This window comes from Oncorhynchus clarkii, chromosome 19, assembly GCF_045791955.1.
Source record: "Oncorhynchus clarkii lewisi isolate Uvic-CL-2024 chromosome 19, UVic_Ocla_1.0, whole genome shotgun sequence".
Lineage (NCBI taxonomy): Eukaryota > Metazoa > Chordata > Actinopteri > Salmoniformes > Salmonidae > Oncorhynchus > Oncorhynchus clarkii.
The window spans coordinates 38,162,042-38,187,329 of record NC_092165.1 but is presented as its reverse complement, the minus strand read 5'-3'; the positions used below and the strand labels follow the sequence as shown (position 1 = coordinate 38,187,329).

Below are 25,288 nucleotides of genomic sequence, written 5' to 3'. Positions count from 1 at the left end.
AGGGAATAACTACACTGTTTATATTCGGCCATATTCTTAGTCATCTTATCATGGTTGAATGCGGTGGTTCGTACTTTCAGTTTTGCGCAAATGCCGCCATCCATCCACGGTTTCTGGTTTGAGTAGGTTTTAATAGTCACAGTGGGTACAACATCTCCAATGCACTTCCTTATAAATTCACTCACCGAGTCAAGGTATAAATCGATGTTATTCTCTGAGGCTTCCCAGAACATCTCCCAGTCCGAGTGATCAAAACAATCTTGAAGCGTGGATTCTGATTGGTCAGACCAGCATTGAATGATTTTAGTCACGGGTACATCCTGTTTCAGTTTCTGCCTGTAGGACGGTAGGAGCAAAATGGAGTTGAGGTCAGAACACCCCCGCCCTTCTTCCCAGAGAAATGTTTATTTCTGTCGGCGCGACGCATGAAGAAACCCGGTGGCTGTACCAAGTCTGACAACATATCCCGAGAGAGCCATGGTTCCACAAAACAGAGAATGTTACAATCTCTGATGTCTCTCTGGAAGGCAACCCTTGCCCTAATTTCGTCCACCTTATTGTCTAGAGACCGGACATCAGCGAGTAATATACTGGGAAGCGGTGGGTGGTGTGCACGCCTCTGAACGTCTGACCAGGAGGTCAGTCCGTCTACGTCTTCTGCAGCGACGTTGTTTTGGGTCGGCCTCTGGGATTAGATCCAATGTCCTGGGTGGTGGTCCGAACGAAGGATCCGCTTCGGGAAAGTCGTATTCCTGATAGTAATGTTAATATCCAATAGTTCTTTCCGGCTGTATGTAAAAATGCTTAAGATTTTCTGGGCTAACAAATAAAGAAATAATACATAACAAAACTAAAAATACTGCATAGTTTCCTAAGGACTCGAAGAGAGGCGACCTTCTCTGTCGGCGCCATCTTGCCAACCTCTCACATGTAGCGTAATATACAGTTGAATATGGAAGTTTACATACACCATAGCCAAATACATTTAAACTCAGTTTTTCATAATATAATATGGATAATATATGACTCGTTTTCCTGTGGATATAGATACTTTTGTACTCGTTTCCTCCAGCATCTTCACAAGGTCCTTTGCTGTTGTTCTGGGATTGATTTGCACTTTTCGCACCAAAGTATGTTCTAGATGTCGACCGATTAATCGGAATCGATTAATTAGGGCCGATTTCAAGATTTCATAACAATCGGTAATCAGCATTTTTGGACACTGATCATGGCCGATTACATTGCACTCCACGAGGAGACTGCGTGGCAGGCTGACTACCGGTTATGCGAGTGCAGCAAGGAGAAAATGTAAGGTGCTAGCTAGCATTAAACTCATCTTATAAAAAACAATCAATCTTAACATAATCACTAGTTAAACTAGTAATATCATCAACCATGTGTAGTTATCTAGCTTGTCCTGCGTTGCATATAATCGATGCAGTGCCTACTAATTTATCATTGAATCACAGCCTACTTCGCCGCCAAACGGGTGATTTAACTCGTGCATTCGAGAAAAAAAGCACTGTCGTTGCACCAATGTGTACCTAACCATAAACGTCAACGCCTTTCTTAAAATCAATACACAAGTATATATGTTTAAACCTGCATATTTAGTTAATATTGTCTGCTAACATGCATTTCTTTTAACAAGGGAAATTGTGTCACTTCTCTTGCGTTCGGTGCAACAGAGTCAGGGTATATGTAGCAGTTTGGGCCGCCTGGCTCGTTGCGAACTGTGTGAAGGCTATTTCTTCCTAACAGACAGCCAACTTCGCTAAACAGGGGATGATTTAACGAAAGCACGTTCACGAAAAAAAGCACAATCGTGGCACGAATGTACCTAAGCATAAACATCAAAGCTTTTCTTAAAATCAAGACACAGAAGTACATATTTTTAAACCTGCCTTTTAGTTAAAAGAAATTCATGTTAGCAGGCAATATTAAACTAGGGAAATTGCGTAAAATGAACACAAGAGAAATGACACAGTCAGGGTATATGCAACAGTTTGGGCCGCCTTGCTTTTTGCAAACTAACTTGCCAGAATTGTACGTAATTATGACATAACATTGAAGGTTGTGCAATGTAACAGCAATATTTAGACTTATAGATGCCACCCATTAAATAAAATACGGAACGGTTCCGCATTTCACTGAAAGAATAAATGTTTTGTTTTCGAAATGACCATTTGACCATATTAATGACCTAAGGCTCGTATTTCTGTGTGCTATTATGTTATAATTAAGTCTATGATTTGATAGAGCAGTCTGACTGAGGGGTGGTAGGCAGCAGCAGGCTCGTAAGCATTCATTCAAACAGACTTTCGTGAATTTGCAAGCAGCTCTTCGCAATGCTTCAAGCAGTGTGCTGTTTATGACTTCAAGCCTGTCAACTCCCGAGATTAGGCTGGCAATATTAAAGTATCTATTATAACATCCAATAGTCAAAGGTTTATGGAATACAAATGGTATAGAGAGAAATAGTCCTATAATAACTACAACCTAAAACGTCTTACCTGGGACTATTTAAGACTCATGTTAAAAGGAACCACGAGCTTTCATATCTTCTCATGTTCTGAGCAAAGAACTTAAATGTTAGCTTTCTTACATGGCACATATTACTTTCTTCTCAAACACTTTGTTTTTGCATTATTTAAACCAAATTGAACATGCTTCATTATTTATTTGAGACTAAATTGATTTTATTGATGTATTATATTAAGTTAAAATAAAAGTGTTCATTGTTCATTCAGTATTGTTGTAATTGTCATAATTACAAATATATATATATAAAAATTGTCCGATTAATCGGTATCGGCTTTTTTTGTCCTCCAATAATCTGTATCGGTGCTGAAAAATCTAAATTGCTCGACCTCTAGTACGTTCACCTCTAGGAGACAGAACACGTCTCCTTCCTGAGCAGTACGAGGCTGCGTGGTCCCATGGTGTTTATACTTGCGTACTATTGTTTGTACAGATTAACATGGTACCTTCAGGGGTTTGGAAATTGCTACCAAGGATGAACCAGACTTGTGGAGGTCTACAATTTTTTTCTGAGGTCTTGGCCGATTTCTTTTGAATTTCCCATGATGACAAGCAAAGAGGCATTGCGTTTGAAGGTAGGCCTTGAAATACATCCACAGGTACACCTCCAATTGACTCCAATGATGTCAATTAGCCTATCAGAAGCTTCTAAAGCCATGACATCATTTTCTGGAATTTTCCAAGCTGTTTAAAAGCACAGTCAACTTAGTCTATGTAAACTTCTGACCCACTGGAATTGTGATACAGTGAATTATAAGTGAAATAATCTGTCTCGAAACAATTGTTGGAAAAATGACTTATGTCATGAACAAAGTAGATGTCCTAACCGACTTGCCAAAACTATAGTTTGCTAACAAGACATTTGTGGACTGGTTGAAAAACAAGTTAATGACTCCAACCTAAGTGTATGTAAACTTCCGACTTCAACTGTAAGATCAACTCCTGCAGAATTATAAATTTCTCGCAGTGAAATTAAACCAATGTACATTTTGTCTCGGGAACACAAGTGGAGAATAATGATTTCTTTCAGCATCTCTTGAGAAAATGTGAATGGGTGTGAAATGTGTTCTTTGACACTTATGCAAGCAGACAGTATTTCAACCTTGACTTTGAATTGTTCCAGTCTTGTGTTGGATAGTCAAAGGCAGCTAGCAACATAGCATCCCTCTGTTTGAGCATGGTGTTTGAGTAGACTAAACTAGCTAGCTGCATTTTCTAACTAAGTAAGGGGAAGTAAAACAAATAGATGAAATATAACTCTCTCTCTCTGTTCTCCATTTTTGAAGAAATTAATTAGTTAATTGTTAAACTACTGTCTTTTTCTCTCGGAGTCAACTACTCAACACATTGATGCACTATGCAGTGCTAGGCTAGCTGTAGCTTGTGCTTTCAGTAGTATATTACGTATCTGATTATTTGATTGGGTGGACAACATGTCAGTTCATGCTGCAAGAGCTCTGATAGGTTGGAGGACATCCTCCGGAAGTTGTCATAATTACTGTGTAGCCGGAAGATGTTGAGAACCACGAGCCTCCTAGGTTTAGTATTGAAGTCAATGTACCCAGAGGAGGACACAAGCTAGCTGTCTACTGGCTACACCATGGTGCTATCCTACAGAGTGCTGTTGAGGACACTGTAGACATTCATTGCAAATCTGTGTGGTTTGATAAATTATTTGGTGACGTGAATATATTTAGTATAGTTTTAATGTTTTACTATTTTTATGAAATTCCCCAAGGAGCATGGTCCTCCCCCTCCTCCTCTAAAGAGCCTCTACTGCTTAAATCTTTCAAGGCAGGCTTAAACATGTTGCAATGGTAAATTGGATGTTTGACAACAGCATAAGTGAAGCAACCATCATGACAAAGAGTTTTGTCTGGCCTGATGAAATATACTTGACTACATAATTATGTGACGGTCATAAATGGGAGTATTTCTGTTTGTAAGTTAGTTAGCTAGCCAAGAGGCAAGCTGGCTTAGTTAGCCAGCTAGCTAACGTTATGTGGCTTTCAGAATAAGAGTGTACGACCTTGCACTCAATTCCATCACCATTTTAATGATTGCAATGAATACTGGCTGCTGTGCACATCCATGTTTGGGGGCGGGGGGGTCCCGAGTCTATTGTATTCAACGACCAGGGGTCGCCCGGTAATGATCAACATTTTGAAAACTACTTCAGTTAGTAAATTAGCTAGTAACGTTCGCTAGCTAGGTTTGTTTGCTGTGTGGGCACGAGCGCCAGTTTATACACTCGTCCGCTAACAATTATTTTGAGATTTGGGGAATTCTGAGGTCATTAATGTATCTACAAGTTATGGACAAAACACATGAATAGGGTAATTTCAAGTAAACCAACAGACACTTGCAACGCCATGTCTGCCTTGCAGCATCGTTGACAGCCACGGTTCCCCAAAGCTTCAGGTAAGCAAGCTAATGACGTTTGCTATCTAGACTAGTTAGCATGTTACAACAGCCAGGCCGCACCCAACGACTTGGTCTTTCTCCGTATAGAAAGTCTAAGGGCAAAAACAGATAACACAAACCTTGATATACTTTGTATGACATTCGATTTCATTTTGCTCCAATTGTTCGGGAGTTCTAGCCTTTCGTTCTTTTAGACATCCTTAGCGGCTCTCCAGAATATTTACATGCCATCTAGCCAGAGATATTACGGAAAGGAGGAGATAGCAATCCAATTGGGAAATGAATGGATGAACGTATAACCCAGCAGACTATCGACCAATCGCGATCACGTTGTTATAATCCGTCACGCAGATGCTAAGCAATCCCTTCTCAACGTCAGGGTGAGTCGAGAAACGTGCTTATCTTACTGAAAAGTACGCAATTGTACGATTCCAATGCTATACAATATTACATACTGCAAGTTACTTATCTCACATCGTGGAAAATATTTGTAATGTTGTACTTCTTGTTAACGAAATTCATGCTACGGTTGCGTTTTTGAGCTAGCGCCCAATTGACTCCCATTCACTCTGAAGGAGAGCTCGCCATGTCCCAGAATCGCCCAGAATGCACCGCACGGTCCATTGACGTAGCATGGGCAACGTACACAATGGGCGCTAACTTAGATTCGATTAGAGTTTTCCATCTCCTCAAAAGTATCTCTGATCTAGCTAGTTTACTGGTTTTCCTGTCGCAAACACCACATGCAAAGTTCGACCAATGGGTAAATGGTGGTCGATAAATCAACCAATACGAAGGATTTTGTACATCATACTTGAAGATAAGCATTTATTTCAGCGTATCGACTGTAATAATTGTATTATTATGCATGGGCGCTACCTAATGCATTGGTTCTCTTTGTTTTTCGTAACGGGTCGCCAACAATCTGTGAGAACTTCCTATTCACGCATGTGAATGTTTACTGGCCTGCCTTTTGGCCGGACCTAACAATCTGCCTATAGCAAGGTCTAAATAGGTAGGTCCAGCCTGCCGTCCAGAAAGCAAGGACCGGTCGGCCAGCTTGACTTAGCTATCTGGTCGGATTTTTTTTTTTTACTAGGCAAGTCAGTTAAGAACACGTTCTTATTTACAATGACATCCTAGCTATCTGGCCTGCCGGACCTATCTGTCTGGCATTTGAGCTATAGTCCAACTCCAGATGGCGTAGTAGCCAACTCCACCAGGGGTATGGTCTATCCATGGGCACTGTTCAGATGGAGCTCCCTGGACTCTGTGTTGCTGCAAGTTGGTCAACACCCATGACTTTCATGAGGTACTACATACCTAATGTTATGTCCACACCATCCGTGGGGTCTGTGGTTCTGAGCATGCCGAGAACCTTGTACATACTTATCAACCATCAGTGAAATGGATGTTCTGTACAGAGGCCTTCCACTCTTGGTGAAGCATCATGTTTTAAGTTCAAAGCTTTCAGCTTGCATGTGTATTTAGTTGTATACCACAGTTGAAATTCTGTTACCCTGTTAGGGACTCATCTGGACTAAGATAAATGGTAAGTTTTCCCACTCTGTTGTCCAACAGACCTCTTTGGTACAGCCTCTCCCATAGGCTGTTTGGCAACCTTTTAGAAAATGAAAGAGAACGTTGGATGTTACATACTGCAAGTTACTTGGTTCTGAGTAAAGTAACGGGTGGCCAAGCTTTCATGGCGTTCCTCCCACCTCTACACTTCAATTGAAGTAATAGTAAGTCACGCCACACCACCTTTTCATAGTGACAGGTCATGTGGGTACAGTAAAGGTGTGGCGTGACTGTATACATCTTTATCTCAATCACATTGCGTGACAGGAAGGAGTTCACATGACTTGTTTGGCAACCCGTTACTCTACTCAGAAAACCAAGGTAATCCAAAGTTCTCTTTCATTTTCGTAAAAGGTTGCCAAACAGCCTATGGGAGGGGCTGTACCAAATAGGTTGTTCAGACAACAGTGGGAAATTTCAAGGCACATTCTGGAAGACTAGTAAATGTGTGTAAACTAATTGTAGTAAATATGCATACCATTTTGTATTGACAAATGTTTTTATCATGGATGCATTTACAAATGTTAGAGAATAACGCTGCATCAGCATGAAGGCAAGTGGGGTTAATAACATTATGGTTTCACTAGTATATACCATTAACCACGTCTACCAAATGAAAGCTAGTGAGAAAATACTGTAAGTTAAGGCCACTGTGAGATGAGTCAAAGTTGCCACATGATAAAGCCTTACACACATTACGATACATTTAGTATCATGTCAAACGGTAATTATGATGACAAAATAATGTCAAGACAATTCAATTCTATACACATCATGATGTACATGTCAAACTTAAACAAACCTGTCTCTAGTCAACAATCAGCATGAATGCTCAGACATACAGTACATACTGCAAAAGGGCAATACATGGTTCATAACCTGGACATGGCTGTTGTGGTCATTCAGTCATAGATAGAGGAAGTACCAATTGTTGTACAATCAGTGTGGTATTATTGATATAAATAGTATCCAAACAATTAAGTTTCACAAATAAAGTGGAGTCCCATCAAGGGCTTGTTGTACAACACAGACATGGAAGACACTAGACTCATGCTTTGAATAAAACAATGAAGATTAGCAATAAAGGACAGCAGCACAAAGTTTTTGGACTTTAAATGGGCATCTGATATTCTGGTTGTCATACTGTATTTATTTTTAACACTTCAACCCTCTTTAGTGGACAAAACATGTAACCTAGTAAAGGCAGCTTTTGGACAAGTCATATGTCAATTTCTTTCCCATTTCTTAAAAGCTGATAAACATGTCATGAGAGTAAGAGTCAAAAGCTCATGAGCACATCTCGCTCCTGTACACTGGTGTAGAATTGCTTCCCAAATACAAAGGAGTGCAGTCCAGCCCTTTGCTTTTCAGCCAATGCCATGATGATATTCAGGTCGCCTTCCACCATCAGGTCGAGGTCGGTCTTCAAGCTGCGCAAGGATCGGAAAGGCTTCTTTCCCTTTTGCCTGTGGGTGAGGAATTCAAACTGTTATCAAAAGTTGTACTACATGGTGTGCTGCTGTGCTGTGGCAAAAGTCATATTAAAACCAATTACATCTGCTTCCATGGTGAGAGGTAACTCACGTCTCATCTTCAATGTATTTGAGTAGTGTGAGTGCCTTCCTGTGAAGGATCAGCAAGAACTGGGCCAAGTAAGTACTTCGCAGATTGAGACCTGGCTTCAGCATGAACACCTGGGAACAAAACAGAATTAACTAATACAGTTGGCCCTGATAAGCCATTAACGGCTGACAAATGACAACATTTTTCAAACCACAAATATTGTTGCTTACTTTGTGCCGGTGTCTTACCTCATCTATAAATGACTTTACCAGGGTGTCTTTATGCATAACGTCCTGAAAAACATTTCTGAGAAAAGAGTGGAGCTTTTAGTGGTCAAAAAACAGAATAACATCCATATTTCTTTCATTAATGTAAATGTAAACAAGACAAATACACATTTTATAAATTTCAAATAAATCAAGCAATGAGTTATGCAACAAAATAAACATAGCCAATTCCAATCTAATTGGAAGAACAGAACAGGAGAGAGCATACAGGTCGGGGGTGAAGGACTCGTCGGTGTGGATGCCGGTGTCAGTGTCGGGGGCGATGTCCTCTTCGCTGGCCGCCTTCCAGAGCGCGCTGAGCTCTGAGCGCATGTAGCGCCGCTGAATGTGTGTGTGCTCATGGCAGGGCGGCATCTGCTTCACCGTGTTGATGTCCACGTCGATGTGCGTGGTCGGGTAGGGTGAGTACAGCACCTGGCGGAAGGGCAAGACAAAACTGCCCATGGAGTCCTGGGTGGGAGAGTAATGAGGGGGGATCACAATGCCAAAGTGGCAGTCTGTTGTAAAGATATGAGCATTTGTTCATTTGAGGCCTTGGTTTGAATAAAGACTATTAATTTGCATTACATTTACATGCACTTACAATGGGTTAATATTGATATGAGTAAAACAAGGCTTTAATGTATCTCTTATTGAACCGAAGCTCATTATTAGTTTATTATTTGAAACAGGTGTGTTAGTGCTAGGCTGGCACGCCCAGTAGGAAAACTGTAATTTAGAGTGGCGTTGTGGGGTACCTTGAGGAGGCCTTGTACAAACAGTCCTGTGTCATACTTGAAAGTAGAGTCAGCTTTACAGAACCGAGAGCACTTCCTCTCAGCAGGGGTGAGGAAGAGGCACAGCGTGAGCACTACCTAGAGCGCAAGAAAACATATGAATGAATATCAATGTGGAATACCTCTCAACAACATCCGCATTTCCGAGATGGAGAGCGGATTTGGAGGTGTGTGTGAACCAGTATTGTGGGATTTTGTACGCTGTATTATTTTAGATACACAATAACATATGCAGTCACATCTGTGTGTAGAACATTTATGTTGATACAGCTAGTGTGTGGATGAGTGTGAATACATATGCTGATACATTAGCCAGTGTATGCATGTGCTTAGCACAGAGTATTGGCAGCCTGTCAGTACCTTGTTGACTTTGTCTGGGTTGCTTCCGACCACCATGGAGCAGCCACAAGTTTGGAGATGAGAACTGACTGCCCTGAGAGACGGAGGCAAATTTCATTTGGTGTATTATTTATTAATGACAAGGATGAGGGATGGTCACTTGATATTAATTTAGTATAATGGGAACATGAGCAAGATTAAAATGTGTCCGTGTGTATGTGTGCTTGTATTACTATCCTTGTGGGTACGAGAAATCCTCAAAAGTCCAGGGACATTTCCCAGATTCTCACAAATACAAAGGCTATTTTAGGTTTGGGGGTTAGGTTAAGGGTTACATTCGGGTTAGGAGGTTTAGGGGTTAAGGATTTTGAATGGAAATAAATGTTAGGTCCCCACAAAGATAGTAAAAGATTTGCTGTGTGTGTCTGTCATTCAATATCAGTCTCTAAATATCCAAATGAGAGGATTAATCAAATACATCTCATGACACAAAAGTGTTTCCTGACTACTGCAAGAACACTCAAAAGCTGAGTAAATAAATTGTGACTTGCAGTGCATTTGTCATCTCCACAGGTAGCTAAGATAATTGTTTCGACAGATCTGTCAGGGGTGCATAACTGCACTCCACTGATAACTATGACCTAATCACAAATATAGTGTGCAAGGTAAGCAATGTGTACCCAATGGACCAACCCAGCTTGGACAAAAAAGGAGAGGAAAGGTGCTAAACTGAGGGAGAGTGAAACATTCTTCAACCCTGTGACTATCCCAGAAAATAAAACCACAGGAGCACTCAAAGTTGTTTCTTGATAGTGGGCAAGTAAGATTACTCATAATTTTTGCTTAAATATGGTGAAATAATAGTTTTGGCCACTGCAAAAATACCAAGTAGACAACTCGCAAGCAGATGCTTCCAATTTTCATAATTACATTTCTATACCAGGTAGGCGTAGGACTGAATCCCAGACAAAGTTTCCTAAAAGTGTTTACTTGTGCAGGAAATCTTCATGATAGCCGTCTCCGATGTCATCGTCATTTAGGATGGTGTCCTTGATCTAGCAATCAGGGAACAAACACGATTCTTGGTGAAATAATCAACACGAAGGACAAGATACTTTAAAAAAAAATTATACCTACTATAGCGAGACATACAGTAAATTAAAGTGGAATAGTGAGTTAACAATTTGTCTCATTGATGAACATCAAAATGTTAATTAAAGCTTCAGTCGAGCCTCAGTGGTTAGAACTTTTCTCACATAGATGAATGATGTGGAGGCTTTGAATTTTTAGTTTCCTTTTCAATGTTATTTTGGGGGTGTGTAACGAAAGCCGTGTGAGACTTAACAAATCAGTGAAACTAGTTCGATGTCAGTCTTGGATGTAATAATGTGACAATAGTGAAGTCTCCTTCTCGTGGACGTAACTGTTTAAGATAAGTTCCTACATAAATGGGTATGCATAGTTCTACTGTAGTATTTGCAAAGTACTGTTTTGCATGATGAAAGTGTTGCCCAATGTGCATGATCGCTTCAGATACTCACGTCTATGTCCTCTGGGACACTGTGTGTCTTCATGGATGACAGCAGCTCCATGATGGGGACAATCTCTGATGACAGCACAGAAATTATGTTGTAGCCCTGTACGTCAATTACAAAAAAAGGCATGGCAGGCTTCATGATTCAGGTGTTAGTGCTGACTTACTTGATTTTAACCATTTCGCTCTTTGGGGAGCATAGATCATTCACGTACTGGGTTAGAACAAGAACATCAATTTCCCTAGGAATGGATTGAGAAACACTGCCTTAAGGGGATGGCCTAGTGTGAGGCAGATTTGGAACATGGCGTCTGAATACTTGCCTTTTGCATCCAGATGCGTCCCTTGCGGATTATGTGTTTGAGCCGATCCACACAGACCATGTGCAAGGGCAGGTAGAAGGCCAGCTCTGTCTGCGGCAGGATGATGGACAGGGCACAGGTGTTCTTGTCACCCTTCAGCTCGCCGTCGAAGATGAGCGAGATGATGATGACACCCTTCTCAGCTAGGACGAAGAATTTGACGTCCACGGCGCCGCACTCTGTGCTGCGCAGAATCTCCCCGTTCAGCGTGTGATTGGCCAGGAAGGTGACTTCGCCATCGCTCAGCAACAGTGGTTGCTCGCACCTGGGAGCCCAGATGTGACACACCCGCGGGCCCAGAATGTTGTCCCAGTAGGCAAAGGTGGCAGCGAAGATAGGGCATTCTCCTTCAACAGTCACCTCTGTCTTAGCCACTGTGGGCGACTGAGGTGGGCCTGAAGACATGTTACTGTAACTATTTACTGTTCCTGGGAGGGGGGGCCAAGAAGAAGACTAGACAGGAGGAACATAGTGTGACCAGGCCTAAGCCTGGTTGGTAGAATTATGCAGCTCTTTATTGTTCAACCTGTGTTATAGGAAGATAAAATAAACATGTTAGAATATAGTATCACCTATAATACTGCACTCTAGCACCTTCACAAATACAAATCAATCACCATCAAAAAACACTTTTGAAATCTATTTTGACGGTTTAGGGTTACTGTCTACAGCATTCAAGTCATGTTTTTCAGGGGTTTAATAAATGTGAAACAAACGACGAACTACACATCCTGACATGCCGCATGTCTGAATACATTTTTCTGAGGTTTGACGGCAGTTGGCATCCAATACATGTTGCATTACCGCCACCTACTAGACTGGAGTATAACTCCCTTGTACTTCACTGAAGAAAAAAATAATAAAACAAATACCCTACCATCTAACACTACACTCAAATAAATACTCCTCTATTTAGTCCTACTTCAGGCCAACAGCCTGAAAGGATGGGACACCACCACTCAACACACCCTGTAACTCTGATATCAAAACTCGCACACACAAATACCTCTCTGCAGCTGCCACCACAACCTCTTATCTGCGGCTACGTTCCATCCTTGCAGTACAGTTGATAACCATTGCTATAAAAGCCAAAAATCCAATCTTACTGAAGCAAATATCACTTGTAGGTTCATCCCTCTGTATTGGTACAGATAGACTACTCACACCACTCCTCTCAGGATCCCTTGACTCATCATCTACCTTCTTCACTGCCTCAGCATGACAACTTCTGCATTACACTAACTTTGGAAACCTCAACCTGCCTCTCTAGCACTGGACATTTCTGATCCTCAGCCCCATGGGCACCCCTACAATTAACACAGACCACTACTTCCCCCAATGCTACACATTCCTTTGTCTTGTGCCCTTCTGCACACTTCTCACACCTAGGAACCTGCCTCCTACACACTGCTGCCAGATTCCCATAAGGTCGACACCTGTAACAACAATGTATTCGGCACAAGTGGTCGTACAGGATAACTTATATCCTAACATCACTTTGTTGGGCAAATAATGATTTGTGATTCACTGCCCACGCTACCCTGCCTTCGTCGCACCAAACGAAGAGCATCACAAACACCGGGAATCTTCCCCTTCAGTTGGTCAGTAATCACTCCTTTCAATGGCGCCCCTTTCTTGAGAGCAAAACAATTCACATCTCTTGCCCCTATTCGTTTAACATGGAGCGCCTGGTCCCTCTGACCAGCAGAAACACAAACAATTATCACAAGACCACTTCTGGTTACCCTCACCGATTCCACAGCACCCATGTCGGTTTTCACCCACCCCGAAACCACAAATGGATCAGCCAAAAGGCAAGAGTCAACTTTTTCCAAAAATGTCACTCCTACTGTCACCATCATCTTTATCCCGACCTTCGGCTCCGAGAACTTCACCACACCCTCAATCATTTACATTTCTCACCCTGCTTACACTTTCTACCATTATTTTTTTAACAAACCATCTCCCTTTTTTAACAGACTCAAGCTCACTCTCTTATCCCTCTCTCTCTCTCTCTCTCTCTCTCTCTCTTAGACCTCCTCTGCATCCACATTTCCCCCCACTCCACCTCCGTATTCCAAGTATAAGTCTCCTTGTGATAATACTACACTTCTCCTGACATACATCTTCTTCTTCTTGCCTTGTCAAGGGACGCCATTTAACCGGCTGCCACAATCAGTATGAACCCCTCGGGATGTAGAGCTCAACAGTGCATCCCACTTGTAGCAATTTCGTCATGTTCAATTATATCTACATTTGAAAGAGAGGAGTTACTCACCAAAGTCTCATCGTGTTTCAATTGTAGCTCCCATGAAGAGCCACAGAAGGTTTAGCGTTGAAAAAAACAACATAATAATCACTTCCTCATTTGTCAATACTACGTAATTTGCCGTGAGGGCACACTGCCCTCTGGCGAAATATTAAGGTATCTAAAAGAGATTATGTCATTTCCCCTGCAAAAAATAATAATAATACAAACTAGGTGGTGATTCAGATATCTTTCTGTTTATATTTACTTTTACTTGGCTCTTGACTTGCACCTGCTTTACAAACAAACATTCTCACTTCATTCTCACACTGCATGAGCAACAGGTATCTAGGTTGCGTTGAGAGGCAGGGAGGATTTTTTGTTGTTGAAGGAAGGTCAATGAATTATACCTTCAGCTAGGCCCATTTAAAATTAACTTTTTAATTCCCTTTTAGCCATGTAGGATAATCTTACCCTCACCAATCCATTAGGGGTGGAAATGTGCAACTGACCATATGTTTATATACGGTCTATGAACTGACCTTATATCACTGAGTGTCTAGGGTAGCAACTCATCCACTCCTCTTCCCAGGGCCTCTTTACCACCCTCTCCTTGTAACGAAGTACAGTACTCACTGTAGATCATCAACAATTTCTCTTAAAATGATTGGGATTGGATTACATCAAACAATATTGTATCATGGAATCCTTGGTTATGTTATGAAATTGTCAGATAAAAGTGTAAAAAGAGGCAGGCTGTGAAAATAAGCTGTTATAAGCACAAATCACATCAACAATTTTTTTTCAAGTGATGATAGGACATTTTACTCAAGAGGGTTCAACTGCCATATTTCAAAGAAGAAACTGTGGGTGCTGGGCACAATAATAACCCAGAGCCCTTTTACTCTCATTCCAAATGAGGCACACACACAATCATCTCTGTAATGGTTGGAAACAGAGAACTTCAAAGAATCCAGTCTCAGCTGGCTTAAATCCCTTTTTGACAGCTGCACTTCGACGCCATACTGAAAAACTAACAAGCCAATAAACTGTGGATTTTGGATAAGACTATCAGACTGACAATGATCAGAGAAAGACACAGAGCAGGCCATCTCTTAGGCATCACCTTGGGTTAGAGTATTTGAAAGACCAATAACAACACCCATGACTGGACAGATGATGAATAGTTGCATTTATTCTGTGCTTGTCACTATGTCTCAATTTGTATACCATTGGGAAATGTATTCCATTGCTAGCCTGAGCCACTGATCCCAGCATCTGTCTGATTTAGCCAGGGGGGTCTCCCATCCAAACACCGACTAGGCCCAGCTCTGCTTTAGCTTCAGGCAAAAAGACAGCCAGGGTGGTATGTCTGCTGTTGTGGAGGCTGCTGAGGGGAGGACAGCTCATAATAATGCCTGGAAAGGAGAGAATTGAATGGAATCAAACACATGGAAATCATGTGTTTGATGTATTTGATACCATTTCACTTATTCCGCTGCAGCCATTACCATGAGCCCGTCATCCTCAATTAAGGTGCTACCAACCTCCTGTGGTCTGCTGTTGTATTCAATAAAAACCTCATCCCACACAGAAAAAACAATTTAATTGCTAACATTTGCCTAGGACTTGAGGTAATAGGAGTTTAACGCTAAAACTTTCCATTACTGATAACTGGTGCCTTACTTTTCCATTTAGTCAGTAATTGTGTTTCGCCCTCAAGGCCATGGTCATTCATTCTCACTAATTAGCCATGACCCCCTAAGCACCGCTATGACCTCTCCATCAGCTAAAGTGCTTGACTTCTGCCTCACTGCCTTGACCGTTGTCTGACATACAACCATTAACCAAAATGAAGGAATAGCTGTTTTGTGTCTTCAAAATATGCTCTGTCATAGGCCCTGGTATTGCAACCAAAATATACTGATTTCATAAAACTGAATACCTTTGTGTTTTAGCAACAGGAATCATGTATTGAAAAGGCTACACCAGCTCAAACAAGCATCAATAGAATGGAACTATTTAAAGCACACTTTTAAGATATATCTAAGGAGAATAAAAGACGGAATTAATCAGAACCTATCATCGTGGTTGTCTTCCTTTATGATTTAGTGTCTGCTGTAGGGGAAAGGGGTGGAAAGTCACACTAGCTAATTAATCATTCATACATTAAAATTGTAGACTGTCTAACTGCAGCAGATGTCAAATAAATTAATGAATTAATAATATATTGATATACAAATTAATAACTATGTTAATTTCGTACTCGTCTCCAGTCTCTCTCTCGCCCTTTGTCCTTTTAAGTAAAATACACTGAGTGTACAAAATATTATGAACACATGCTCTTTCCATGACATAGACTGACCAGGTGAATAAAATAAAATAAAATAAAACTTTATTTGTCCCACGTGCCGAATTCAACAAGTCTAGACCTTACGGTGAAATGCTTACTTACAAGCCCTTAACCAACAGTGCATTTCAAGAAGAGTTAAGAAAATATTTACCAAATAAACTAAAGTAAAAAATAAATAAAAAGTAACACAATAAAATAACAATAACAAGGCTATATACAGGGGGCACCGGTACTGAGTCAGTGTGCAGGGGTACAGGTTAGTTGAGGTCATTTGTACATGTAGGTAGGGGTGAAGTGACTATGCATAGATAATAAACAGCGAGTAGCAGCAGTGTACAAAACAAATGGAGGGGGGGTGTCAATGTAAATAGTCCGGTGGCCAGTTGATTAATTGTTCAGCAGTCTTATGGCTTGGGGGTAGAAGCTGTTAAGGAGCCTTTTTGTCCTAGACTTGGCGCTCCGGTACCGCTTGCAGTGCGGTAGCAGAGAAAACAGTCTATGACTTGGATGACTGGAATCTCTGACAATTTTATGGCCTTTCCTCTGACACCGCCTATTATATAGGTCCTGGATGGCAGGAAGCTTGGCCCCGGTGATGTACTAGTCAGTACACACTACCCTCTGTAGCGCCTTATGGTCAGATGCCGAGCAGTTTCCATACCAGGCAGTGATGCAACCGGTCAGGATGCTCTCGATGGTGTAGCTGTATAACATTTTTGAGGATCTGAGGACCCATGACAAACCTTTGAGTCTGCTGAGGCGGAAAAGGTTTTGTCAAGCCCTCTTCACAACGGTCTTGATGTGGTTGGACCATGATAGCTTGTTGGTGATGTGGACATCAAGGCACTTGAAACTCTCGACACGCTCCTACAGCCCCGTCAATGTTAATGGGGGTTGTTTGGTCCACCTTTTCCTGTAGTCCACGATCAGCTCCTTTGTCTTGCTCACATTGAGGGAGAGGTTGTTGTCCTGGCACCACATTGCCAGTTCTCTGACCTCCCAGGGTCCTTAGCTTAGTGATGAGCTTCGTGGGCACTATGGTGTTGAATGCTGAGCTGTAGTAAATTAACAGCTTTCTTACATTGGTCTTACTTTTGTCCAGGTGGGAAAGGGCAGTGTGGACTGTGATTGAGATTGCCTCATCTGTGGATCTGTTGGGGCGGTATGCGAATTGGAGTGGGTCCATGGTATCTGGGAAGATGCTGTTGATGTGAGCCATGACCAGCCTCTCAAAGCACTTCATGGTTACCGACATCAGTGCTACAGGGAGGTAAATATTTAAGCAGGTTACCTTCGCTTCCTTGGGCACAGGGACTATGGTGGTCTGCTTGAAACATGTAGGTATTACAGACTTGGTCAGGGAGAGGTGGAAAATGTCAGTGAAGACACTTGCCAGTTGGATCGCGTGTGCTTTGAGTACACGTCCTGGTAATCCTTCTGGCCCCACGGCTTTGTGAATGTTGACCTGTTTAAAGGTCTTGCTCACATCGGCTACCGAGAGCGTTACCACACAGTCGTCCAGAACAGCTGGTGCTCTCGTGCATGCTTCAGTGTTGCTTGCCTCAAAGCGAGCATAAAATACATTTAGCTCGTCTGGTAGGCTTGCGTCACTGCCCTCAAACTCTGGGTTTCCCTTTGTAGTCCGTAATAGTTTTCGAGCCCTGCCACATCCGACGAGCGTCAGAGCCGGTGTAGTAGGATTCAATCTTAATCCTGTATTGAAGCTTTGCTTGTTTGATGGTTCATTTGAGGGCATAGCGAGATTTCTTAAAAGCGTCCGGATTAGTGTCCCACTCCTTGAAAGTGGCAGCTCTAGCCTTTAGCACGATGCGGCTGTTGCCTGTAATCCATGGGTTCTGGTTGGGATGTGTACGTACGGTCACTGTGGGGACGATGTCAGCGATGCACTTATTGATGAACCAATGACTAAGGTGGTATACTCCTCAATGCCATTGGATGAATCCCGGAACATATTCCAGTCCGTGCTAGCAAAACAGTCCTGTAGCGTAGCATCCGAGTCATCTGACCACTTCCGTATTGAGCAAGTCACTGGTACTCCCTGCTTTAGTTTTTGCTTGTAAGCAGGAACCAGGAGGATAGAATTATGGTCAGATTTGCCAAATGGAGGGCAGAGGAGAGCTTTCTATGCATCTCTGTGTGTGGAGTAAAAGTGTCATTGTTTTTCTTTTGTCTGCACACGTGACATGCTGGTAAAAAATTTGGTATAAATTGATTTAAGTTTGCCTGCATTAAAGTCCTCGGCCACTAGGAGCGCCGCTTCTGGATGAGCATTTTCTTGTGTTTTATAGAGTTGGTTGAGTGCGGTCTTAGTGCCAGCATCGGTCTGTTGCTGTAAATAGATGACTACGAATAATATAGATGAGAACTCTCTTGGTAGATAGTGTGGTCTACAGCTTATCATAAGGTACTCTACCTCAGGTGAGCAATACCTTGAGACTTCTTTAAAATTAGACATTGCGCACCAGCTGTTATTGACAAATAGATACACACACCCACCCCTCGTCTTACCAGACGTAGCTTCTCTGTTCTGCCGGTGCATGGAAAATCCTGCCAGATCTATATTATCCGTGTCGTCGTTCAGCCACGACTCTGTGAAACATAAGATATTAGTTTTTAATGTCCCGTTGGTAGGATAATCTTAATCGTAGGTCATTAATTTAATTTTCCAATGATTGCACATTAGCCAATAGAACGGATGGCAGTGGGAGTTTACTCGATCGCCTAAGAATTCTCAGAAGGCAGCCCAACCTCCGCCTCCTTTTTTGCCTTCTTTTCTTCAAGCAAATGACGGGGATTTGGGCCTGTTCCCGGGAAAGCAGTATATCCTTCATGTCGGACTCGGTAAAGGAAAAAGCTTCTTCCAGTTCGAGGTGAGAATTCACTGTTCTGATGTCCAGAAGTAATTTTCTGTCATAAGAGACGGTAGCAGCAACATTATGTACAAACTAAGTTAAAAAATAAGTTACAAACAACGCAAAAAACAAAATAGCACAGTTGGTTAGGAGCATGTAAAATGTCAGCCATCCTCTTCGGCGCCATCTTAACATAATCCAGGTGAAAGCTATTATCCCTGATTTATATAACTTGTTCACTTCAATCAGTGCAGATGAGGGGGAGGAGACATGTTAAAGAATAATTTTTAAGCCATGAGACAATTGAGACATGGATTGTGTATGTGTGCCATTCAGAGGGTGAATGGGCAAGACAGATGTTTTAAGTGCCTTTGAACAGAGTATGGTAGTCGGTGCCAGGCGCACCTGTTGGTGTCAAGAACTGCAACGCTGCTGGGTTTTTCACACACAACAGTTTACTGTGTGTATCAAGAATGGTCCACCACCCAAAGGACATCCAGCCAACTTGACACAACTGTGGGAAGTCAACATGGGCCAGCATCGCTGTGGAACGCTTTGGACACCTTGTAGAGTCTATGCCCAAATTGAGGCTGGTATGAGGGCAAAAGGGGGGTTGGGGTGCAACTCAATATTAGGAAGGTTTTCTTAATGTTTTGTACCCTCAGTGTATATCCAATTGATCTAATAGCTATTGCACTATGATGCCTATCTAAATACGGCCCGTTGTTCAGTTGTCTACAGGATTGTGTTCTCACACAGCCAGGGCGTGTTCATCCCTAAGGTGATTGTAGTCCCCTGCAACACCATAGCTTTACGGCTAGCCCTACCATCCACAGGTAGCTAATGGCACCTTAATTGGGGAGGACGGGCTCATAGTAATGGCTGGAACATTGATACCATTCCATTCATTATTATGAATCGTCCTCCCCTCAGTAGCCTCCCGTGCTACCATCTCTACCTCTCTCTCTCTACCCCCCCCCCCTCTCTCTGTCTCTCCTCTCTCTCAGTATTCATAGTGACACTCAATGGGGTCCTAAAGTCTCGGAGCCCAAGGTAATTAGTGAGGGGGAAATCATCCTGATTTAATGTGCTCAAGGAGTAAGAACCCGGGCTTGATGACGTCATAGTGGACTCTCCCTCCAGTGCTTTCCTCGGGTGTGAATCCATATTCTGATATAACAACGTCAATGTATGATGCGATGCGCTTCGATCTTTTTATTTCTCTCATCTTTCACAGTGTGCGTCTTACTGACACTTGCCTTGTTTTAATGGCGAATTGCAAAGCAGTGAGGTTAGTGGTCTAGACCCGTGTGAGGTTAAGCAGGATGCTCAAGCTAATGGTGTGCTTGGGGCCTCATTCTAAGTAGAGATGAGGATGTAATTCTGCCTGGCTGCTGTGCGATTATCAGAATGGATGCCATTTGTGTTGTAGGGGATATTATTTGGTCTGACTCTTTATAGAAACATTTTAAGAAGCGGTTGGAACGTTTCCCTGCATTATTTTCAATTAAATTTATTTTACTGCTGGCACAATATGTTTGCTATAATCCATGTAGAGACACCAAGTTTAATTACAGGCATAAAATAAAGCTAATAACATAATGTTTCCTCTCCAGATCACAAAGCAGAGCATCTCAAATGATTCACAGATGCTTAGGCGCCTGTGTTAGCACCAATCATTAAAGCACTGATTAGTAAATCCTCTTCATCTAAGAGAAATGGCCTACGGATAGGAGACAGTCATATTATCCATGTGATATTTCTTCCTATTCTTTACTGGAGCACTTTGTGGAGAAACCACTGCAACAAAAGTGATACAAATCAGATAGGTGGGACTTTGATCTTGTCTTCTTGAATATTCCCTGTGTGCATTCTCCAAAGATAGATCAACTTTTTTTCTCTTTACAGATCTCTGTAAAGATCTCTGATCTCTGCATTTATCTGAGTTTCAGGAGACGGAGAGATTCAGGGTCGTTGGGTATATTCGGTGTGGTTTTAGAAGAGCGCTGAATTAAACATCTGGTGGGAAAACAATATATACCCATTTGTCATCTTTCCTTGGCCTGCGTCATAGGATCGCTACAACAACCTATCTATATCCTTGCAACAACACACCACGTGTTAGTTTCTAGTTTACATTTAGCTAAGGAGTCTGCACATCTTTGGTTCGCTATTACGCTATCATACAGTTTAGGCCTATGACGTCAAGTAAAAATGAAAGTACTGATATGTCTTGGAAATGACAAAATATTAATGACCACATGAAGCTGTATGATTACGATTTATTTCCGTTTGAAAATATACCCATAAATTTATCATATGAAAACATTTAAACAACCTTTAACATTGTATCACAACTGGATCACACATGTTGACACCTAAAATCCCCGCTTTTACAAAGAGTTGCCCTTAATGTTATTCTTTTAATACACATTTTTTTTCAACAGTTAAAACATTTCCACAAAAACACCACAACTTTCAAATGCCATCAATGAAATACCCAGAAACCTATTTTAACCCAAGAGAGGCCTCGGGACATGCCAGCTTGAAGCATTGGGGCCAAAGAAAAATGAGAGGGGATACAATACAACCCATAACTCACCAGGCTGAGATTTGTCCTGTTCAAAAGGGACATTGGCCAGTAAATCTTTGCTAGTGTCTAGTCTAGTCACTGACTGTTTATTTTACATTACATCAGGGGATTTTGCTGGCAGGAAAATCTGCAATTGATTTATAATGTAATAAAAGGGGATTTAACATAAGATATTTATCTTCTGTGTTTTTTTCCAAGCAATAACCAAAATGTTCAGCTGCTACTATTTCTTCAGCAGGAAGATACCTTGAGTTCTTCTAGTGCTTTTAGCTGAAATCCCACTTGAAGTTGTAAATATCGTGTGTATACATTTTTCTTGAGTTGAAGCTCGAGTTGCCAAAATCCCGCTATGCATATCTTGAGGTGGTACAAAGAGGAACAATGGCCTACTTGAAAATATTTATGAAGCAGGTCTCTTGGATATTGTTCGTAGTGATTTGCATGTGCATACAAACATACGTAACACTACATTTTACTCAACAAACACACCTGCTGCTTAGATGGTTATTAGACACAATTTTCTCCAGACATGATAGAGCAATGACAGCTCCACTGTCATCTCAACTTCTCCCTTGTCACTCCCAGAGACTTCCTTTCTCACCTTGGTGTCACGCCGAGTCTACAACATCATTAGTCATCACATCACCAGCGTAGCACAGGCTCAGCGCTGTATCACTGCCTCACTCCCATTGATATGTGGGCTATATAGTATTATATCCAGTGTATTGTATGATAACATCATTTTATATAAACAATTCCACAGTATCATAGATCACTATTATATCAACATGTCCACTGAATCACTAGATCACCTTCATATCAACACCACTATATCGGTACATCACTTTCATTTTCACAACTCCACTGTATCAAAGAAAACTTTGAAAATGATATGCACTGTATTTTGTTTGTTACTATCATATGTGTTTGTAAATTTAAATCATTTTCATGTTGACTCGTCTGGGCCCGCTTGTTTCATTTGCCTCTGCTGCTGTCCCATTCGATTTGCGGGGAACGTACTCAATGTCGAAGTTGCTCTTGTGCCTTCCCTTCCCACGACTCCAGGCAAACAGGAGGAGGAAACAGAAGATGACCACGCCCAGGAAAGACAGGCAGCCCATGGCTGTGGAGATGATGATGGTCTTCAGGTCTATGGGGTTTGTCATATTGTACAGGAGGGTGCCGTTGGCCCAGGTCCCGTTGGAGTCCGCCAGGAGTCCGCTCTTGTTGGTGTAGAGTGATCTATCGCTGATGCCCAGGCTCTTCACAGCCAGCGAGGCTGACATGCTGGCATTGCCCGCCGCATTACTGGCCACACACAGGTACACACCATTGTCGTGCAGCTCCGCAGCCTTAATCTCCAGGGTGCCGTTGGTATGGACTGTCACCCTCCCGGTGCTTTTGGCTGTGACATAGCGTCTGTGTGGCGTCACCCAGGCCATGGATGGTCGTGGAGCCCCGTCTGCTATGCAGTTGAGCCAGACAGGCTGCCCCTCTTCTGTCAGCAGCAGCTGGGTGGTGTTGGGCCCGATCCGTGGCTTGGTGCAGGTCACATACCGTGACACCAGCGGCTCCTTGAGGTCCCGCAAGGGTTTCCCACGGATGCGCTCAGGGGCACTGCACTCGGGCTGGGGGTCAGGGAGCTGCAGCAAGGGTGGCTTCCGGCCACTCAGCAGCCATAGGAGCCGGCAGTCGCACACCAGAGGGTTCCCCCCCATAAGCAGCGTCTGCAGGCTGTCAGGGGACGCAAACACAGCTTGCTCCACAGAGTCCAGCTGGTTGTGCGACACATCCAACATGCGCAGGTTTGGTAGTGCCAGGAAGGCCAGGGGTTCAATGTAAGCCAGCTGAGCCCCTCGCAGGTGCAACTCCTGCAGTCGTGGAAGCTTGTCTAGCACCCCTTGCTGGATGTGCTGGATGCGGCAGAAGGATAAGTTTAGGTGCGTGAGGTAGGGCAGGTTGCGTAGAGCAGGGCCGGGAAAAGAGGACAGGTTAGTGTTGGTGACGGTGAGTGTGGTGAGGTTGAGACCGTGTAGCGACAGAGCGGGGAAGACTTCCAGCCAGGGCCAGTAGTCAATCTCCAGGTGGCGAAGGTGGGGAAGTCTTTTGAAGGAGTAGGGCTTCAGGGCACCAATGCCCAGGTGACGCAGGCGGAGTTCCACCAGGCTATGTAGGTGCCCCAGGGCATCAGTGGGCACAACAGTCAGGTTGCAGCGCTCCAGGGTGAGGCTCTGTAGGCCCAGCAGGCCAGTAAAGGCCCTCTGGGAGATGAACACCAGCTCATTGTCACCCACCTCCAGTGACATCAGCCTCCGAAGGTCCTGGAAGCCGTGGTCCAGCAGCACCACCAACCGGTTGTGGCTGAGGTCCAGACTGGTGAGGTTGGCCAGGCCAGAGAGCACACCGGCGGGGACCAGCTGGAGGAGGTTGCTGTGGAAGTTCAGCGAGCGCAGGGAAAGCTGAAATTTGAAGGAGCCCGGTTCGACCACGCCTATCAGGTTATCGCTGAGGTCTAGATCCTCGAGCTGTAGAAAGGAGGAGAAGTTGTCTGGTGTAATGCTCCGCAGTTTGTTCTTGCTCAGATCCAGAAGCCGAGTCTCAATGGGGATGCCCTCGGGGATGGTAGGCAGTCTTTTGCGGTGGCAGCTGACTGACTTGGTCTGGGCGGAGCAGTCGCAGCGAGCGGGGCAACCCAGGACGCAGCTAACCAGCAAGAGCAGTACAGCCCCGCCCAGAAGAGGGTAGCAGTGGTACAGGGCAGAGCGCCGCATGACTTTTACCCACGCTGCCCTCTGTCACGGCACAGCTTGGTATCCATGCAGACCACCATCACGGTACAGCCCTGCAGCACAAAAACACACACGAAGAGCAGCACATTAGAATATCTAATATTAATTTTCATGCAAAATAGCACTGTTTTTTATAAAAAAGCTTTACTGCCAACAAAGCTTTCCCCCTGCTGCTTTATTTCCCCCCACCTTCCGTCACTCTTCATCTGTTCCCCATCTCTTGCTCTCACTCCATCCTTTCTAACACTTTCTTTCCTATCACACTATCACTTTTTTCCTTTATCAGCAGATTTTTGTCAAATGAAATTCAAATCAAATCAAGTGCATTGACACAAAGCAATATGCTTAATTGAAAAATGTGCTATGACGTTCAGCTGCATCAGAATAGGACATGGTATCTGTCATGTAAAAAAAAACAGGAGCACTTTGTTACAATGCTTGTGGCCAGGACTGACCCTGGTCGCACCTCAGAGACGAGGCAGAGACCCTATTGGATATGCAAGGAGGCGGGAGACGGGAGTTGAACCAGAGGCTGCTCTGTTCCCACAGGAAGAAAAATAGAAGGATAGGGAAGAAAATTCCTCCTGGTCAACAGGTTGTTGGCATGATAGATGGTCTGAGACGTTTGCCTGAATGCATCTGTTGTGTATTCTATAAACCTTGCCTATTATGGATCCTACTCCGTTATTATGTCCTGTTACAATTTTAAAATAATAAACTAACACAAAACCATGTCGAGGTGAGCAGATGGTAAGCACAAAGACAGACATAGGTGCACATTTCCGCTGAGGTGAGTGACACATTCACTGAAAAGATGGGGTGAGTACGCACATACGCACGTCATGCACACACACAGCACTCATCCCTCTCCCCGACTCTGAAGAGCTGCACTCTGGTGTCTTCACTACCATCTTTCTCTCTTTCCCACCCTTTCGCTCTCCCTTATTATATATCTCGTTCTCTTCAGTATCTATCTGTCTCTCTCTCTCTCTTTCTCTCTTTGCTTCTGCTACTCTACTGTTCTC

General features: G+C 43.0%; 3 protein-coding genes across 11 annotated transcripts in view; all 3 read right to left on the bottom strand.

Moving 5' to 3' along the window:
- Window positions 1-5,284, bottom strand: part of LOC139375134 (bridge-like lipid transfer protein family member 1) — a 129,452-nt gene extending 124,168 nt beyond the window's left edge. For all 8 annotated transcript variants that reach the window (XM_071116621.1, XM_071116622.1, XM_071116624.1 and 5 more), the window contains exon 1: window positions 5,085-5,284. The gene's annotated coding sequence lies outside the window, so the exon portion shown is untranslated. The remainder of the gene's footprint in view (window positions 1-5,084) is intronic.
- A 1,742-nt stretch (window positions 5,285-7,026) lies between these two features.
- On the bottom strand, window positions 7,027-13,767 carry LOC139374243 (guanine nucleotide exchange factor C9orf72-like). Of its 2 annotated transcripts, XM_071115269.1 has the most exons (10): window positions 13,686-13,767; window positions 11,369-11,933; window positions 11,053-11,148; window positions 10,502-10,566; window positions 9,533-9,605; window positions 9,134-9,250; window positions 8,605-8,846; window positions 8,358-8,415; window positions 8,131-8,240; window positions 7,027-8,012 (listed from the first exon to the last, which is right to left on the bottom strand). In XM_071115269.1, the coding sequence occupies exons 2-10, from the start codon at window positions 11,810-11,812 to the stop codon at window positions 7,826-7,828; spliced, it is 1,392 nt and encodes a 463-aa protein (XP_070971370.1). In that variant the 5' UTR covers window positions 11,813-11,933; window positions 13,686-13,767; the 3' UTR covers window positions 7,027-7,825. The 2 variants fall into 2 exon arrangements, with proteins under 2 accessions (XP_070971370.1, XP_070971371.1); XM_071115270.1 differs by lacking the exon at window positions 13,686-13,767 and having other exon boundaries at window positions 9,533-9,596; window positions 11,369-11,928.
- A 7,503-nt stretch (window positions 13,768-21,270) lies between these two features.
- LOC139374242 (leucine-rich repeat and immunoglobulin-like domain-containing nogo receptor-interacting protein 2) overlaps window positions 21,271-25,288 on the bottom strand; it is a 41,617-nt gene continuing 37,599 nt past the window's right edge. Inside the window, exon 2 of the mRNA XM_071115268.1 lies at window positions 21,271-24,316. Within this exon, the coding sequence (XP_070971369.1) occupies window positions 22,410-24,245 (1,836 nt within the window). The 5' untranslated portion in view covers window positions 24,246-24,316 and the 3' untranslated portion in view covers window positions 21,271-22,409. The remainder of the gene's footprint in view (window positions 24,317-25,288) is intronic.